General features: G+C 49.1%; 1 protein-coding gene across 9 annotated transcripts; it reads left to right on the top strand.

The window, feature by feature from the left end:
• The first annotated feature begins 53 nt into the window (after positions 1–53).
• Positions 54–18,666, top strand: Map3k12 (mitogen-activated protein kinase kinase kinase 12). 9 transcript variants are annotated; one of them, XM_076912157.1, is made up of 16 exons: positions 7,548–7,702; positions 8,277–8,363; positions 8,840–8,928; positions 12,527–13,005; positions 13,425–13,608; positions 13,774–13,965; positions 14,184–14,342; positions 14,433–14,591; positions 15,349–15,457; positions 15,676–15,785; positions 15,918–16,034; positions 16,120–16,257; positions 16,360–16,984; positions 17,145–17,215; positions 17,298–17,559; positions 17,924–18,666. In XM_076912157.1, exons 4-16 carry the CDS (start codon positions 12,561–12,563, stop codon positions 18,017–18,019), a joined length of 2,667 nt encoding a protein of 888 aa, XP_076768272.1. In that variant the 5' UTR covers positions 7,548–7,702; positions 8,277–8,363; positions 8,840–8,928; positions 12,527–12,560; the 3' UTR covers positions 18,020–18,666. The 9 variants fall into 9 exon arrangements, with proteins under 9 accessions (XP_034372304.1, XP_034372300.1, XP_076768276.1 ...); XM_076912158.1 differs by having other exon boundaries at positions 8,821–8,928; XM_076912160.1 differs by lacking the exon at positions 7,548–7,702 and adding an exon at positions 7,753–7,788.
• Positions 18,667–18,827: the final 161 nt, after the last annotated feature.

Here is an 18,827-nt window from a genome sequence, read left to right as displayed (position 1 = left end):
GTACTGGCTGTGCGTAGGCGGCTGGGGGCGGGACGGTAAGGGTTGTCTCCCTGAGAGAACTACAGAACCCAGGCGCCCTCGTGTCATCCGGGCGCCGCTGCAGGCTTCGCCGCTTCATTGGCTATACTGAGAGCGACTTCCTCTAGCGCTTGCAGATTGGTCACTTGGCCCAGAGGGCGGAGACGAGGAAAGGTATAGCCTTCTTCTTGAGGAAAGACTGTGATTGGCTCAGTAGGCTGCTGGCGTGGTTCTTTTGCTCCCCCAAAGGTTGAGCCTTACCTGGCCACCCCCACCCCAGAGCTCTAGGGTTTTATAAGTCCGAGTTTTCCTCAGACTCGGTCTCCGAGCCTCAAGCCTAAGCTTCTTGGGCCCTCAGCCCTCCATGTCAAAAAAATCCGTTCCTTTTCTGTGGCGTTTTTCGCCTCTCTCCACTAACTTCACGCAGCCTGTCAGGGTTTGTGCCCCTTTAGATCGGCCCTAGTGAACCTCTTCTTAACTGTCTGAGAATCATTAGATGGACATTCTGCTGAGTTTAGTCTCAGCTGAAAGAGCACAAGAGTAATTAACGAACTAAAATACGCGCGGAGCTGAACGATACCAGCAGAGTGGAAGAAGTAGGGGAAATCTTGTGACCTTGGACAGAAGGAGAAAGATACCACGAAAAACGTGATTCAGAGAGTGTTTTTTAGAAATGAGTCTAGGGTAAGATGTCTTGCTTAGAAGGGACAGAGTTAGAGGTAAGAGGGATCTGTAATGATGAGCGATCGGTCATCCAGGAGCACTGAGGTGGGACCTACGACTGGGTGGCTTCCAATTGGGTGAAAATGGAGCAGCGACGAGGGAAGGCTAGCTGGAGATATCAGTATGATGACAAGGGACCAGTGCCAGAGCGTTGTGTGTATTGAGGGGCTGCGCTCTCAGGGTATAGGAAAGAGTCTGTAAGACAGGTCACAAGGGGTTCCTACTGAATCCGCATGAGGACCAAAGTGGAACTGCCATAGGACACCTCCAGGAAGGAGGCAGAGTCGCGGGCCGCCAGGAACGAGCCTGGAGCGCGCCGGATAGCAGCCGCGGGCTCCTTTAAGAGGCCGGCGACTCCAGCGCAGCATCCCCCGCTCAGGGCGTGTCCGTCCCGGGGGGCCAGGGGCGGGGGCCTTAGAAGGAGCGGGAGTTCAAGTCGAGTGGGGACGGGGCTTAGAGTGGGGGGTGGGGGCCAAAAGCTGGGGCTGACACCCGTGCACCTGAGCTCCACACGAGCATCGCTGGTGACAGCTCTCCAGGTCCGGTGGAGGGCAACGGGGGGAGGAGGGAAAGAGGAGGAGGAGGAGGCGGGAGCAGCATCCGGAGCGGAGCTGCAGCAGCGCCGCCTTTTGTGCTGCGGCCGCGGAGCCCCCGAGGTGAGAGCCTGGGCGACTTGTGGAGGTGGGGGGGGGCAGGGATGGGTTCGGGTCTTGGGATCCTGGCGTGAAGGGAGGGTCGGGATACAATTGTGGCGTGGCGGGGGAGGAGGTGACTCGAGGATGCTGAAGCCATGGGATGGAGGAACTAGAGCCCTGGACCCGACGCCTGGAGATAGGAAGGAACGGGGCGAAGCTGAGGGATGCGGCGGCCCAGCTTGGAGACCAAGAGCCTCCAAAGCTGTGGTGGATTGTGCGGGGATGAGGGTGGCTAGGGGAAAACCCAAAGGACAGCGGGCAAGAGCACGTCCTCCTTTCTCCTCAACCTCAGGACCCATAGAGGAGGGAGAGTTGTGGCCCCCTCCAGGGAAGGGATGGAAGGGCAAGGCCTAATGTACCCACCGCCCCCCTCCCCCACTCCTACACCTAATAGGCTCTACCTGAAAATTAGGCTGCACCTACTCCTGCATGCCCTGGCGGGGCCCTCTCCCCCTTCCATCTGTAATGTCTCTAATCTCCAGCTGTAGCATTCCCTACCATCCAGCTGTTGCACCCCCTCCCCCATTTGGATGTGATTTTCTCTCTCTTCTGCCCGCTCTCTGATTTCCTTAACCCATTTCCCGGGTCAGGCGCTTCACAAACCTTTTTTCTCACACACTCACCAGACTCGTTGGCTTACGATCTTGGTAGGCAAGGCTTTGGCTGAGGGTGGGAAGAGAAGAAGGGGTGGGCTCCATCAACAGTAGTAGGAGTGCAGGGAGGGGCCTTGCCTTGCTCTCTGTCTTCTGCCTCTTTGGCCTTCAACCAAACAAGCATGCACATGAGGTCTCACACACCCCAGGCGCCTGAAACCTCACTTTAAACCTATTCTCTTCTTCCAGTTCTTCGGGCTGCTCCATGGTTTTCAGGCAGAGGGTCATCCTAAGCACACCAGTAGCAAGAATTTGGGAAGGAAAGATCCCGAGTTCCCACTGGACCTTGCTGTCCAGACATTGATGTTCAAGAGCGCTTGCCACTTCTTGTCTCAGATTAAGGAGGGAAAGGTTATCTGAGCTTCAAGCTGGCCCCAACCAACTGTTGACTTCCAGGAAGACCCCACAGTCCAATACTTGTGCAGTCTGAGATGGTTGGTGGACAGAGGTGGAAGATAGAAGGTGTGACTGAGGCTTCCTCAACTTCTTCACAAGGGCAAAACCCTGTAAAAGGCAGTTACTGCTCCAAAGCCCTGGGGGGGCGGGGGGAATAATAAAGTGATAGAGGACATGAAATTCCAGGCCCCCCACCCCCGCCTTTGCTGCCCATGCCTAGGGAATAAGAGAATGGGAAGTGGCAGCTTTTCTAGAGTCCATGGAAAGGATGCCAGCAGAGGACATGGTGGCTTCAGGAGGGTCTGTCCATTTGCCCCCAGAAAGCCTGGCCATGTGTAAACGGCGAGAGGGGCCATGCTGTTCTGAGGAGTAGGGAGCTCCAGGGAAGAGCCTGTTCTTCAGTTTTCTCTATTTACTCATGGTATTAGGAATTGACACCAGGGCCTTATACATTCTGGGCAAGCTTTCTACCACCAAACTAAACTCTCAGCTTTTTTTTTTTTCTTCAAAAAAAGTTTTATTTTGTTGCCTCTCAGGGGTTAAACTTTAAATTCTCCTGCCTCAGCCTCCTAAATAGCTGAGCCTTTAAGGCCTATCCTAGCAGTCGTGGTAGGTTGCATTTTCTTTTTCTTTTTTTTTTTTTTCTTTGCTTTTATTTTTCAGCTGGTTCTCTACCTCCCTTTCTTCCTCAGTATTACCTCTTGTTTTGGGGAGGTTAACAAAGGAAGCACACAGGGTGATGTGATGGCTGGTACAAGGTTTTAGCCTCAGCACAGTGGAGACAAGTGGATCTCTGTGAGTTCAAGGCCAGCCTGCCTACACAAGTTTCAGGGTGTGTCAAGACTACATTGAGTCTGTCTCAACAAACTAAAAAAGAAAAGACAACTTGGTATCATGGTCTGGGGTGTGGTTCAGTTAGTAAAGTTCATTACAAACATGCATGCAAGAAGCAATGAGCAAGGCCCTGGGTTCGGTCCCCAGCTCTACACAAAGCCTGCTATGGTGCTTCACTTCTTCCTACACTGGGAAAATAGAGGCAGGGGTTCATGGTCATATTTAACTTCATCGCAAGTTCAAGGCCAATCTGGGTGACATAAGACCTCCGTCCAAAAGAAAGAAAGAAAAATATTTTTTTTCTATGTACTTTGTGTGAAACATTATGACTGCTATCTATAAAGTGCATTGCGTGTACCAGGTTTCCAGGCCAAGAACATCTTTTGGTTACTTCAGTGATGTCTATGACATCATTAAGTCACCCTGTCGTTGCTTTAGGGATGAAGAAACTGAAATTAGTTAGTTATTCAAGACCCATTAGACAGTCTTGGTGGCATGTTTCAGTAATCAGTGAGCTAAAAAGTCAATAATGAAGGGAAGATCAGGACTTTGAGGCTGGCAGAGCGTGACAGCAAACACCTTTAATCTAGGACCCCAGGATGCAGAGGCAGACAGATCTCTTAAATTTAAGACTAGCCTGGTATACACATCAAGTTCCAACCTAGCCAGGGCTACATAGTGAGAGCCCTCCCCACCACACACACACACACACACACACACACACACACACACACACATACACACACACACAAGAAAAACAAGTCAGCATGTGGCCAGAGCTGGGACTTGCAGCCAGGCCTGTCCCACAACTTCATGTGTGACTGACATAGGTACCACTGTCCAAATTTAAGATGAAGAGCAGCTTTGTTAGCAGACCTCATACACTACAGGTCACCCAGCCAATCAGAAGCAGCCCTGGCCTCTGCTGATCCTGAGGCCTATGGCTCCCTCATGCCTAGACCAGGGGCATAAATGAATGACTGCTTTTTCTTTTTCTTTTTCTTTTTCTTTTTTTTTTTTTTGAATTAAAAAAAATGTAAAAACAAAACCATCATCTTTTGTACTAAAGGAATCTCAAAAATTATTACTGAAATCATATAGATAAGCTAAAAGAGAGTTGGTAACCTACATGTGGTGCACACCTATAATCCCAGCACTTGGAAGAGGAGACAGTAGTTCTACTCTGGGTTGTGCTATTTGAAATATTGTCTTGTTTAAAGAAGAGTTGAAATATCCATAATTTCACCTGTTACCTTTTTATTATTTTTTTTTTAATTTATGGAGATTGGTGTTCTGCCTCATTGTATGTCTGTGTGAAGGTATCAGATCTTCTGGAACTAGAATTAGTCATGAACTGCCATATGGGTGCTGGGAATTGAACCCAGTTACCTCTGGAAGAGCAGCCAGTGCTTTTAACCACTGAGCCATCTCTCCAGCCCCCTTCCCTGTTACTTTTTTTTTTTTTTTTTAAGATTTTATTTATGTGAGTACACTATCTTCAGACACACCAGAAGAGGGCATCAGATCCCATTACAGATGGTTGTGAGCCACCATGTGGTTGCTGGGAATTGAACTCAGGACCTCTGGAAGAACAGTCAGTGCATTGAGCCATCTCTCAAGGACCCCTGTTAGGTTTTCTTAAGACAGGCTCTCTCTAGGTAGCTTAGGTTGGCCTCTGACCCAAGGTGCACCCGCCTCAGCCTCTCAGTTTACAGGTGCATCTTAGCTCACAGGGTTCCTTTCAGGTAGTTTTAAATGCAAATTCAGTTCTGGTTCTGTATAGTCAGCTTCTTCCAGGCTTGATTTACTGTCGGAGAGACTCTGTGACCCATGACATCCTGGTCCTGCTCTCTGTTTTTATGATCTGAGCAAGGATGAGACCTAATATTAACCATGCCATCAGAAGGGCTGACATTATTGCTTCATTAACCAGAGGGAACCAGCTGGGGGTAAGAATGAGGTGCAGGGCTCCACGCCTTCCCTGCAGTTTACAGAGGCAAGACAGCAAATATGGAATCTCCAGCACATCTATTGTCATATGACCACCGCAACCTGAAATTATCATTGGTTACAGGGTTGCAAAAGGTCAGAGACCAAGTCTCCCTTTTTTCTGATTGAACAGGAGAGCTGACCTCCCTGGAATCCACAAAGACCTGGTGTCTAGTTAGTTGGAGAGAGAGAACAGAGCTAGGAAAGTGGTAGGCACATCTCACTATACCCTGTCTTCTTTTCCTAACCCTCCTCTGCCCTTAGACGAGGTAGGAGTCTCACAGAGACCTGACTTAAGTTAGCAGGGCTGCTGCATCAGCTCTTCTGCCTGAGCAGCACACCCCCAACCCTCTCACTGCCCACCTTACTGGCAGAAGTGTGATGATAGGGAGCCTCAGAGCCTGACTGGGGAGGACTTGGGGATCTGTGTTCCCCCAGTTTTCAAAAGGTAACTCCCTATTCAAAGATAAGGCCTAAGAGAGTGGGCATTCTTTCCATGTGGGGAGATCTCTGGGGTAAGGACAATGGATCCTGTCAGAAGGAAAAGTAAATCTGCAAGCAGGCAGAAGGCACAGAGCTGCATCCACCAGAAACATCGATCCTTCAAGGTCTCTGAAAGGTAGAGAACCAGGAGTCCCAGGCCGTGGCCACTTTCCCCTCTGCAACTTCTCTTCAGACTAACTAGATGAGAGTAGAACCTCCTAACCTGCAGGAAAATGATGTCCAAGCAGGCAGGGATAGGTCAGTGTAAGAACTCAAGGCATGGACAGATGGCCACACCTCTGAGCAGAGCCTCCAGGACTGGCCACGACACAAGCCATTGGATTCTCTGTTAAAGAAAGAGGGAGCAAGAGAGAATTCATATAGTTAATTCATCTGCTACAGCTTTGCAGCCTCCGCTGGCAGGAAAGCCTAGGAGGAATGAGGAAGAGGTGAGGGTGAGTGATGTGCAGGTCCTAACTCTGTAGCCTTCTTGTGGGATCCTGAATGAACCATCATCTGTAAAGCAGGAGAACTGGCTGTCTTTAGAGCCTCTCCGTTGGTAGACAAAGGCCAGGACCAGTCGGTTCCCTTGCAGTCTGACACAGATGCAGTCCACATTTAATCCTTGTGGTTCAGAGTGACAGACAAATCCCTCCTCTCTGCCCCCACCCCCAGGCACTACATAATTGATGGCCAGGGAGACAGGTTCCCTCCCCCAGGGTGACCAAATGTCTGGGCCTGGGGCTTCTAGTCTTCCACCCCCAAAGCCCAGGCGCCAAGACCCAGCTGGGGTCAATGAGACACAGCTGGTGGGTCAGGAATAAAGGAAGCAGAAAGGGGAGCATTTACTGGGAAAGGGGAATCTCCAGTTTACCATGGCTCCTTGGGGACCCTCAACCCTCCCTGTCTTCTTTCAGGTCAATCTGGAAGCTCTGTCATCAGCTGAGGGGTGGTAGGGCATGGCTGAATACCCTACCTGGGTCTCATCTCCTAGCTTCTTCAACTATTGCCACTGCCCTAAAGGCAAGCAGGTGTAATGGCTTCTCTGCTCTCCCCAGCTGCTGGCCCTGGATACCACAGGGCCCTCTGGGGATGCCTGTGTGATCTGAGGCAGGCAGAGCTGCAAACCGATTCTGAGGATGTCATCCTCTCTATGACTAAACTAAGCCCAGATGATGGAGGTGGGGGTGGGGGACACAAACCATTTTAAAAAGCCTGGATATGATACCCAAAACTCAGCTTCTAGACAGGAAGCAGACTGGGGCAGGGAAAAGCTGTCTATATTTTTTCATCTCCATCTTCCCAGAGTTCTCTGCTTTTCAAATCCGGTTTTCCAGGCCATCCTCCAGGTTTCTCACCTAGTTCCTTTGACTGTTCTTTTCCTGTCACCCCATCTCCATTTCTTAACTTTTGTGTGGTACTGTTCCCCAAAGCAACACCACGAGTCCTCCCCTCCAGTCCCAGCCGCTTTTTCTCCACCAGGTGCCTAGCCCAAGTAATTGTGCATGCGGAGGTCAGAGGAAGGTGGGGTTCAGAGCACACAGATGGGGATGACTTCGGAACCTGCACCTGCATGCAGGCAGCAAGCATAGCCTACCCTCGCCAGCCTGCCCAGGTCAGGGGCGGGCTCCTACGCGGCCCCGCCCCTGCCTCGCGTTCACGTGACCCTGGGCTAATCTTGTCCCGGTGACTTCACGGGCCCAGTAGTCATGGTTACGCCGCAGCGCCCAGCCCTTCCCCCAGCCGGCTGTGCTCTCTTCTCCCCTCTTGGACCCCTCCCACAGCCGCGCCCCCAGCCCCGCACCACATGACGGTCGGGAAAGAGGTCGACAAGGGATGGGGCGCCGTCGCGGTAACCCGGTCCACTACGCTTGCCGCGGTGCGGTCACTGGTGGCTGGGTGGTCCAGCAGGTGGGCCGAGAGCATGCGAGAGCCCCAGCCTTGGGGCCTTGGTGAGGGAGGCGGAAGCCTTGGGGTCGTTCGCAGGAAATTCTCCGGTGCGTTTGTAGGCTGGTCTGTGCTTGTAATTTACCTTACAATAGACACCTTGGCTCTCCAAGCCGCACATTTTGTGGGCTACGTCGGCAATTCAGAGGCTGTGGTTCCCGATTTCTGGACATTGGTTTTCTCTAGACCGGAGGACCATTGGTTTTCTCTATACCTTCTTTGCTAGGCTGTTCTGAGGGTGCAGGGAACTGAGAGATACACGGAGCATGTGCGGCCCTGGGTGGGTAGAGCAGTGCTCCAACTCTGGTTGGAAGCTGAGCGGGAGCCACGGAGCGGGAAGCTCAGGCTTTGCCTACTCAGAAGGGAATTAGCTAGACAGGGTTGGAACCGCACAGAAGACTTCCAGAGGTTGAAGTGAGACTTGGGAGACAAGAAGGGTAACCGTGTTGGCGGTGGCCCCAGTGGGTCTAATAATGCCAACTGTATTTGTATAATTTTTAGTTTTTTAATGACCCGCGCGCGCACCTCGCACTTGCAGGGCCTTGGATCCCCTGGAACTGGAGTTATAGGGATTGTGAACACCACGTGGATGCTGGGAATGGAACCCCAGTCATCTGCAAGAACTGTAAGCACTCTCAGCCATCTCTTCAGCCCCTTGGCATATATTAATTACACATAATAATGGGTTTCGTTATGACATTTTAATACGTGTGTATAATGTACTGGATCACCCATATTCCTCCATAACTCTGGTTCCATCGTTGGGTTTTTTTGTGACCCACAGAGTTTAACCAGGTTTGCTAATAGGATCCTGAATGATGGTTAATTTACAGTATCACGAGCACCTTACCGGTGGCTATACCATCAAGAAAAATGTCTTTCCCTCTTCCCAGCAACCGTTAGCTGCATGTATAGTCTCAATAATGGAGGACCAGAGGGAGAAAAGAGGTGATGTGGTGTGAGCCCTCCATACCTCAGGATTGCATGTTCACATATCCAATATTGTGCAGGTCTTATGCTAATAATCACCATATCCCTAGAGTTTATGGGTTTGTTTGTTTGTTTGTTTGTTTGTTTTTAAGACAAAATTTCACTCTGTAGCTTAAGCTGGCCTGAAACTCACTATGAAGCCAGAGATGACCTTGAACTTCTGATCCTCTCACCTCCATTCCTCAGTGCTGGGACTGCTGGTATGTGCCATTATGTCCAGTGCGTATACTGTTGGAGATTAAACCCAAGGCCTCTCCCATGCTATGCAAGCACCCTACCAACTAAGCTACACCCCCCAGCCTTCCCACCTTAGAGTGCTATGTTGGATTGGGGATTAATTGCAGTAAAACATTTATACTAAATGCTAACATACATAATAATTTGCTGAGAAGTTTACGTTGTCTTTGGACACCATAATTCAGAACCTGATACATCTTCATGTCCAGGGTGGTCTAGATAGCAACCTAAGTAAGCCACTAAGGTATCTAAAGCAACGGGGCTGATGAGTTTGTGTTTTGGATCTTTCAGAAGCTGGATGAAAAATTAAGAACTTAAGAGGCATTTGTCTTAGGCCAGGTGGTGACAGCTAATGAAACAGTATCAGGACTAGAGAAAACAGAACGGCAATGTATAATTTATTTTAATTGTTTTTAAGTTATTGTACTTTGTGTGACTATTTTGCCTGTATGCATGTGTGTGTACCAAGTGTGTGCCTGTTGGAGTCTCTGGAACTGGGGTTACAAGTAATTGTGAGCTACCATGTGGATGTGGCATTCAAACCCAGATCCTCTACAAGAGGAACCAGTGCTTTTAGACACTGAACCCAGCCCAGTAGGTAGGATTTTCAAATGCGTTAGTCACAGAATCAACTGAGGTGCTTGTTACCTATGCAGATCCCAAACTAGTCCCATACCCAGTGAGAGTCTTCAAGAGAAAGGACAGCAGATGATGGCTAGGCAAGCTGAGACTCTTGGTTTTGCAAACTTCCTTTGCATCATGCTCTGAGCATTCCTCTCTGTGGCACCCCTACACACTGTGGTTTATTCCCAGGAGACTACAGCAGGGGCTGGAGAACTTGCCTGCCTCCAAAGCTGTTAAATTGTTGTCAGGGGGGCTGGTGAGATGGCTCAGTGGTTAAGAGCACTGACTGCTCTTCCAGAGGTCATGAGTTCAAATCCCAGCAACCACATGGTGGCTCACAACCATCCATAATGAGATCTGATGCACTCATATGGGTGTCTGAAGACAGCTACAGTGTACTCACATAAATAAATTATTAAAAAAAAAATTGTTGTCAGGGAACCTCACATCTCATCCTATGATACCCAACTAAACATATGGCTGGAAGAATAGTGTGCTTGTTGGTGTCAAGTTCTGAAATACTTGGGAGAGCTTGTTGTGCCTGAGTGCTGGTGCTACCTAGCTCAGCCCTTTGTGCGACTGGAGAGATTGACACATATTATACTTTACCCAAATCAAATGTAAAACTTAGAATTTTTGCTGTTGTATTTGTAATGCCAGCTTAGGACTAGACCCATGACCTGTGCCTATTTGTATTGTATTTTTTGTTTGCTTCTCTTTTTTCTACATAAGGTACAGTTTTATGTAGCCCATGCTGGTTTCAAATTGAGAAGTCTCTTGCCTCTGCCTCTCAAGTGCTGGGATAAGTGGTATGTACCACGAGGCCCACCTGGATTTGTGGTTTTTATTATTTTTGGAGATAGACATGGTCTTACATAGCTCAGGCTGGCCTCAGATTCACTACTTAGCCAATGACCTTGAATGTCTGATCCTCCTGCCTCCACCTCCCAGGTGCTGGGGCGACAAGCCCGTGTGCCATGCTCAGGTTTATACAGCCTTTTCATCCCAGGCAAGTGCCCTACCTGAGCCACATTCTCAAGCCATTTTTATTTGACACAGGGTTTCTTGTATTCAGGCCAACCTCAAATTTGCTTTGTAGCCAAAAATGACCTTGAACTGATTCTTGCCCCCACCTCCTCAGCGCTGGGATTACAGGCATGCAGCTCCACAGCAGGCTCATTTGGTGCAAGGGCTTGGCAGGCGCTCTACCAACTGAGTCACATCCCAGTTCCTCAGCTTGTGGTTTTTAATTAGTGCTATTTAAGTAGCACACAGCTATGAACTGGGACATATTTATTTCTATTGCCTAGGAAGCTGAATCTTGGTTTGGGGAGCTGAGGGTAGGATGATAAGGAAAAGAGAGGAACCCTCTTTTGACCTCCAGAAAGCAGCTGATGAAGGATGGGATGGACTCAGGAGAATGACTCTGAAAGCTAGAGCTTCACATAACCCCAATAGATAATTCTGCCCTCAACCCCTTTTTCCAGTTGTGCTGAGGGGATAGTAGAGCTCTGTGGTTATGGTTCTAGAGATCACATCCCACTGGAGAGGCCTGAGTGGGCACCGGTAACCTCAGAGGAGAGAGAAGGGCCCAGATGTAAGCCCTGTACGAGGTGTTCCTGGGAAGGCTTCAGTGACTGTTGACTAGGGAAGTTCAGGAACGTTATCTGGGTGCCTGAGTAGAAAGCCTGCCAGTACCATGTATGTGATTGAACACAAGGGAGGTCTAGGTGTATTGCCACTGTGTGCCTGAGATTTAGAGCCAAGGTAAAGTGTCTCCTAGGCTGGACTTAGTGGTGCACACCTTTAATCTTAGCACAAAGGAAACAGAGGCTGGCAGATCTCCATAAGTTCAAGGCCAGGCTATTCTACATAGAAGTTCCAGGACAACCAGACCTACATAGACCCTGTGTATATATCTGGAGTATGTATGTGTATGTTTGGGGAAGAGAGCGTCTGATTTATATAACATCTGTGTCTTTTATAGACAACCTCAGCTGACAAGAATGGGTGCTGCAGTGGTTAATGACAACTGCACAGCAAAGAGGAATTATTTCAGTTGCTTTTTTTTTCTTTTTTTGAGACAAGGTTTCACTATACAAACAATGCTGGCTTTGAACTCTGCTTCCCAAGTGTGCGTGCCACCACAACAGGCCTATTTTTTTTATTAGTTAAAAAAAAAAAAATGCTTTTTTAGATTTATGTGTATTGGTGTTTTGCCTGTATGTACAGTTTCCGGAGATGCTATAACAGTGTTGGATCGCCTAGAACTGGAATTTCAGATGGTTGTTAAGTCACGGAGTAGGTTCTAAGACCCAAAGCCAGGTCCTCTGCAAGACCACAAAGTACTTGACGCTGAGCCATCTCTCCAGCCCTTGCTTTTGTTTTTGCTTTTGCCATGCTGCGCATGAAACATAGGGATTCAAGTACATAAGTTAAATGTTGCTCGATGAAACCATAATTACACCACCAACAGCTTTTCTTTTGCAGCAGTGGGTTAGTCCAGTACCTTGCACATGCTGAATGCTTTATATTCCACTACTCTAGCCTTTGTACTTGAGTTTGATACTTAAAAAAAAAAAAAAAGTGGGGGTGTGACTGTGCTGTAGTACATGAGAGGCCAGGACAACACTTTTGGGGGTTGGTTTTCCTTTCACTGAGGGATTCACCAGGCTTGCACAGCAAATTCTTTTACCTGCTGAGCCCTTCTTTAACCAGTACCTGAGTGGGTTTTTTACTTCCCTTTGCCTGATGATACTCAAGTATATTACGTGTATATAAGAGTATTGTAGATCACTAATAGACACCAAGAGGAAGCTCATCTGTATCAGGTTTCCCATAGGGTACAGAGTGACACTCAGACCAACGCCTACTAGGTACTGTGAGCTCTTGGTAGTAACTGTGGCTGATGAGCCTTCCCTCCTTAATTCCTCACAGGGCCTGCCGCTCAGCACACCTGGCTCCAGAGGCCATGGCCTGCCTCCATGAAACCCGAACACCCTCCCCTTCCTTTGGGGGCTTTGTGTCTACTCTAAGTGAGGCTTCCATGAGAAAGCTGGATCCAGACACTTCAGACTGCACCCCTGAGAAGGACCTGACACCTACTCAATGTGTACTTCGAGATGTTGTGCCTCTTGGTGGGCAGGGCGGGGGAGGGCCCAGCCCTTCCCCAGGTGGAGAGCCTCCCCCAGAGCCTTTTGCCAATAGTGTCCTACAGCTACATGAGCAGGATACAGGTGGGCCAGGGGGAGCCACTGGGTCACCTGAGAGTAGAGCATCTAGAGTTCGAGCTGATGAGGTGCGACTGCAGTGCCAGAGTGGCAGTGGCTTCCTTGAAGGTCTCTTTGGCTGCCTGCGCCCTGTCTGGACAATGATTGGCAAAGCCTACTCCACAGAGCACAAGCAACAGCAAGAAGGTAGGCCAGATCCCTGCAGGAACAGCCTCTATTTCCTTGAACAGTCCTACCAAACTTGCCAAACACCTAATCAGCTTTATTTTCCCTTACATTTGTTTCTGGTGCTGGCATTACACGAACACTACATGCTAGGCACGTGTTTTACTGCACAGCTGAATCCTCAGCTCTTCAGTATTTCTCACACTGTGCTGGAAAATTGAACCCAGGAACTTAGGTTTTACACATCCTAGCCAAGTGCTCTACATGAGCTATACCCTTATGTCCACCTAGCTTCTTCTAAGACTACTCAAGTATTTCCTTCACTAGTCTTTTCAGCCTACTTTGTTCTCTTATCATTAATATATTCAACCAACCCTTGAGTGTCTCACAGGGCCCTCAATACAGATCTGAGCCTGTGGCACTGTGCCTCCTACCTACAGACCTTTGGGAAGTCCCCTTTGAGGAAATCCTGGACCTGCAGTGGGTAGGCTCAGGGGCTCAGGGTGCCGTTTTCCTGGGACGCTTCCATGGGGAGGAGGTAGCTGTGAAGAAGGTTCGAGATCTCAAGGAGACCGACATCAAGCATCTTCGAAAGCTGAAGCACCCCAACATCATCACTTTCAAGTGAGGTCCAGGGCAGGGACTGGGGACAGCATGATACGCAGGACTCCCCTCACCTGGGACTATGTTCCCTCCTTCCTCATAGAAGACCTGGAAATGGCATGGGTGGGAATTTAGGTCCCAGGTACACAAGGCAGATATTAAGCTTTACCCTTGTCTGGCCCTCAGGGGTGTTTGTACACAGGCCCCCTGCTACTGCATCCTCATGGAGTTTTGTGCTCAAGGACAGCTATATGAGGTGCTCAGGGCTGGCCGCCCTGTCACCCCCTCCTTGCTGGTTGATTGGTCCATGGGCATTGCTGGTGGCATGAATTACCTGCACCTGCACAAGATCATCCACAGAGACCTGAAGTCACCCAAGTGAGTAAGCGTGCAAGCTGATGTGCATGTAGGTGACCTACCCGTGGCATACTGCCCACCTCCTTACATTTTAGGTCCATCCCTTCTTCCAAATGGCAGTCCTCTGGAGGACTGTGGTGAGCCTCTCAACTTTAGGTGTGTCAAATATTATAAAGAAAGTAACAGTTAAGTGGGGGTGTGGAGGGCTGTGGCTCCTAGCTGACTACACTCTTTACCAGCATGCTAATCACATACGACGATGTGGTGAAGATCTCAGATTTTGGCACTTCCAAGGAGCTGAGTGACAAGAGCACCAAGATGTCCTTTGCAGGGACAGTAGCCTGGATGGCTCCTGAAGTGATTCGAAATGAACCTGTGTCTGAGAAGGTGGACATCTGGTAAGCACCAGGATGAGGACATAGAGAACACAGAGGTCATACCCGTCTGGAAAGAATCCTTCCAAACGATGTTTTCTTGTCTTCATTCAGGTCCTTTGGGGTGGTGCTATGGGAACTACTGACAGGAGAGATTCCCTATAAAGATGTAGACTCCTCAGCCATCATCTGGGGTGTGGGGAGCAACAGTCTTCACCTACCTGTACCCTCCAGCTGCCCAGATGGCTTTAAAATTCTGCTTCGCCAGTGTTGGTAAGGATGGCCTAGCTAGGAGACTAAAGTTAAGGAACACCTAGAACTCAAGACATCTAGGCTCAGAATCCTTAGCAAAAGTAAGTCAAAGCTTTCTAATGCCTCCAAGGTCCAGGACCCAGAATGTGTACCAAGGGAGCTTAAAACTGAGAACAGGCTGCACTGGCCTGCAGAGAACACATCACATTCAAAGAGTTGCATCATGCCCTCTCTGAATCTGATTTGATCCAATGAGCAGTGTCTATTATCCCAGGTTGCTATAAAGCAGAAAGACATCACTGAGCAGGGATGGCTCATCAAGTTGACTTAGTCCCCAAGTGAGGAAGACTGACTGAACCTGTTACTGACATTCCCAGTGTTTTCTTTGATGGAATCATTTAAAAGTTGTGGGAAAGGTGTGGCCCTGGCTAGCCTGGAAGTTGCTATGTAAACAAGAATCAAAGGTGTCTGTCACTCCAAACCAGATATCAAAAGCTTTATTTGGGTATAAATATTAGAGCCTGGAACTGGTGGCACAGGCTTTTAATTCCAGCACTTGAGGAGGCAGAGGCCAGCCTGGTCCACAAAATGAGTTCCAGGACAGCCAAAGCTACACAGAGAAACCCTGACTCAAAAATACCAAAAAGAGAAACTAGGTTTAAATAGACCCCCCTCTATGTGGTATTTTGATGTTAACAAATGGTGTCAGATGACTCTCTAGGAAAGGATGCTCTGGTCCCTTTCTAATCCCCCTCCGTATTTCACAACTCCATTTTAGGAACAGCAAACCACGAAACCGCCCATCATTCCGACAGATCTTGCTACACCTGGACATCGCCTCAGCTGATGTGCTTTCTACACCCCAGGAGACTTACTTTAAGTCCCAGGTGTGCTTTGGGTGGAAAAACAACAGACCTTTGACCCTTGCAGTCATGGCAGCCTTTGGTGTGACCAGTTTATGTGACTCAATAGATAAGTCCATAGAGAAACATCCATTCCCTTTTGCTCATAACTTACAGGGCTCGGGCAACCTTCCAAGAGCACAGGTCTGTGAGGTGACAGGGACATAGTCCTCACCCCGTCCCCCGTGTCTCTCCATCCCTAGGCAGAGTGGCGGGAAGAAGTAAAACTGCACTTTGAAAAGATTAAGTCAGAAGGGACCTGTCTGCACCGCCTAGAAGAGGAACTGGTGATGCGGAGAAGGGAGGAGCTCAGGTATGTGCCTATTTAGGAAAGTGAATCTTATCTAAACAGCAGGAACCATTCATCATGGAGTCACAGAGAACAGGGTCCATTTCGGCAGCAAGCGAACCCAGCTCACCGTGGGAAAATCATCTGCCCTTTCAGACATGCCCTGGACATCAGGGAGCACTATGAACGGAAGCTGGAGAGAGCCAACAACTTGTACATGGAACTGAATGCCCTCATGTTGCAACTAGAACTCAAAGAGAGGGAACTGCTCAGGTAAGTAACCACCCTTTGTAGTACATCCCTAGTTTTCATGAAGCTAACCAATTTAGGAGCCCCAACCAAGTCTGGGTTTTTTAAGGCGAGAGCAGGCTTTAGAAAGAAGGTGTCCTGGTCTACTGAAGTCACACCCTTCCCGAGGCCTCCTACATGGAAACACAATGGAGAAGCTCATCAAGAAAAGGAACGTGCCACAGAAACTGTCACCCCATAGCAAAAGGTGGGACTCACATGAGGACTAAGGCTTGCATATGGCAGGAGGGATCCTGGGGGGAGACTTACCACTGTTAATCTGAACATTGTACTTTCCCTCCCCTACCAGGCCAGACATTCTCAAGACAGAGTCTCTGCTACCTAAACTAGATGCAGCCCTAAGTGGGGTGGGGCTTCCTGGGTGTCCTAAGGGACCTCCTTCACCTGGAAGGAGTCGTCGTGGCAAGACCCGTCACCGAAAGGCCAGTGCCAAGGGCAGCTGTGGAGACCTGCCTGGGCTTCGTGCAGCTTTGCCACCCCACGAGCCTGGAGGACTAGGAAGCCCAGGGGGCCTAGGAGTAGGCCCTTCAGCTTGGGATGCCTGCCCCCCTGCTCTCCGTGGACTCCACCATGACCTTCTACTACGAAAGATGTCTTCATCATCCCCAGACCTGCTATCAGCAGCACTGGGAGCCCGAGGCCGAGGGGCTACAGGGGGAGCTCGGGATCCTGGCTCACCACCTCCACCCCAGGGTGATACTCCTCCAAGTGAGGGGTCAGCTCCTGGATCCACCAGCCCAGATTCACCTGGGGGAGCTAAAGGGGAACCACCTCCACCAGTAGGGCCTGGAGAAGGTGTGGGGCTGCTGGGAACTGGAAGGGAAGGGACTGCAGGCCGGGGAGGAAACCGGGCTGGGTCCCAGCACCTGACCCCAGCTGCGCTGCTGTACAGGGCTGCTGTGACTCGAAGTCAGGTAAAGTATGGGGCATTTCTTCTGCCCCACACCCACTTTCCTTTTAATCTCCTTAGCTAGGGCCTCAACCCCATTCAACTACGTACCCTTGTCCAATTCTTAATGACTTCTTGCCATATTTTGACTGGTTTACAAACACCCACACCCATCTCTTCTGTAGAAACGTGGTATCTCATCTGAAGAGGAAGAAGGAGAGGTTGACAGTGAAGTAGAGCTACCCCCAAGTCAAAGGTCAGTGGTGCTATAATGACATCTCTCACTTTGGGAATGTTAAAGGACCACACACAAGCTGTAACCATGCCTCAACATTTAGGTGGCCTCAGGGCCCGAACATGCGTCAGTCACTATCTACCTTCAGCTCAGAGAACCCATCAGATGTGGAGGAAGGTACAGCTAGTGAGCCTTCCCCAAGTGGCACACCAGAAGTTGGGAGTACCAACACTGATGAGCGGCCAGATGAACGGTCTGATGACATGTGCTCACAGGGCTCAGAAATTCCATTGGACCTACCTACTTCGGAGGTGGTCCCTGAACGTGAAGCCAGCTCCTTGCCTGTGCAACACCAGGATGACCAGGTAAGTTTGAGTTGCAACCACCAGACACAGAAAAGTAAACTGGGATCAGAAACCCAGTCATTTGAGAATGTAAAGATGATTATCCTACAACCTTCAAGCCACCAGTTTCTTCCATAACCATGAAAACGAGTATCTATGTAAGTAGAATTTGAGACTTAACAGTTCCAGGGATACAGTGCCTGGTGTTTATACTTGAATAGCAGCTACACAGTGCAGTTATCAAAGTATCCTAAAACAAGTCTAGCCTAGTGCCTTGGAGCATGACCTATGAACAGATTAAAAGATTTGATAACATAAGAGGTCCCCACTGAAGGAATCTGTAATGCTGAGCTTCCCGACCTCATTGCATTTCTATTCTTCACAGGTCCCCAATCCTGAGGACTCGGACTGTGACAGCACTGAATTGGACAACTCCAACAGCATTGATGCCTTGCGGCCCCCAGCCTCCCTTCCTCCATGAAAGACACTCTTATTCCTTGTACATAGAGAAATATTTATATAAATAATATATATGCGCCACATAATCAACAGATAGATGGGGCTTTCTTAGCCTTAAGTCAGGCTTGAGAGTGAACGACGCCCCTGACCAATTTCCGAATAAGTTCTAGGGGCACTGGCAGCTGTGGAAATGAATGACTCCAAGTACTACCCTAGAGCTGTAAGGAAAGGAAGCTGGTCCCTTCTTGCTTCACCCCATTCCTTATGTTGAACAAGCAAGTAGGCAATAGAAAAGCCAGGCTTGTCTCTACACTGTCTATCCTTGAACACCGGGGGGCAGGATGAGGATTCACTTAAAACTGCACTTTTATTTTCCGTTTACTGTTTACACATTTTGCACTTGGGAGGAGGGAAACTAAGGCTTGGTCCTCCCTCTGAGGTTTCTCAGGTGGCAATGTAACTCATTTCTTTGTTCCTGTTTCTCTGCCCAAGCCCTCCCTTTGGGCCCAGAGGCAAGTTAGAAGACTAATAGCATGTGATGGCTCAGGCTGAAGAGCTGGGGTGCTGTTTAAGTCCCCACTGTTATCTTGGTGCCTGGTAGGGGTGGGGACTGTCATATTGTAACCCCTGTGAACAACCTTGAAATATAACCACTCCATGCAGGCCCAACTGTCGAGGGTTTTCTTGGTGAATGAGTGGAGTGGTAATACATGGTTTAAGTCTTGGATTTAAGATTTTATCTGAGGAATTTGGACAAGTTAATTTCTAAGGTAACATAAATGGCAGCAGATAAACTTTTTTAAATGATTTCAGGACAATATAAGGAGGTC

The sequence above is a fragment of the Arvicanthis niloticus genome, chromosome 13, assembly GCF_011762505.2.
Source record: "Arvicanthis niloticus isolate mArvNil1 chromosome 13, mArvNil1.pat.X, whole genome shotgun sequence".
NCBI classification, from domain to species: domain Eukaryota; kingdom Metazoa; phylum Chordata; class Mammalia; order Rodentia; family Muridae; genus Arvicanthis; species Arvicanthis niloticus.
This window is presented reverse-complemented; position numbering and strand designations above follow the sequence as displayed.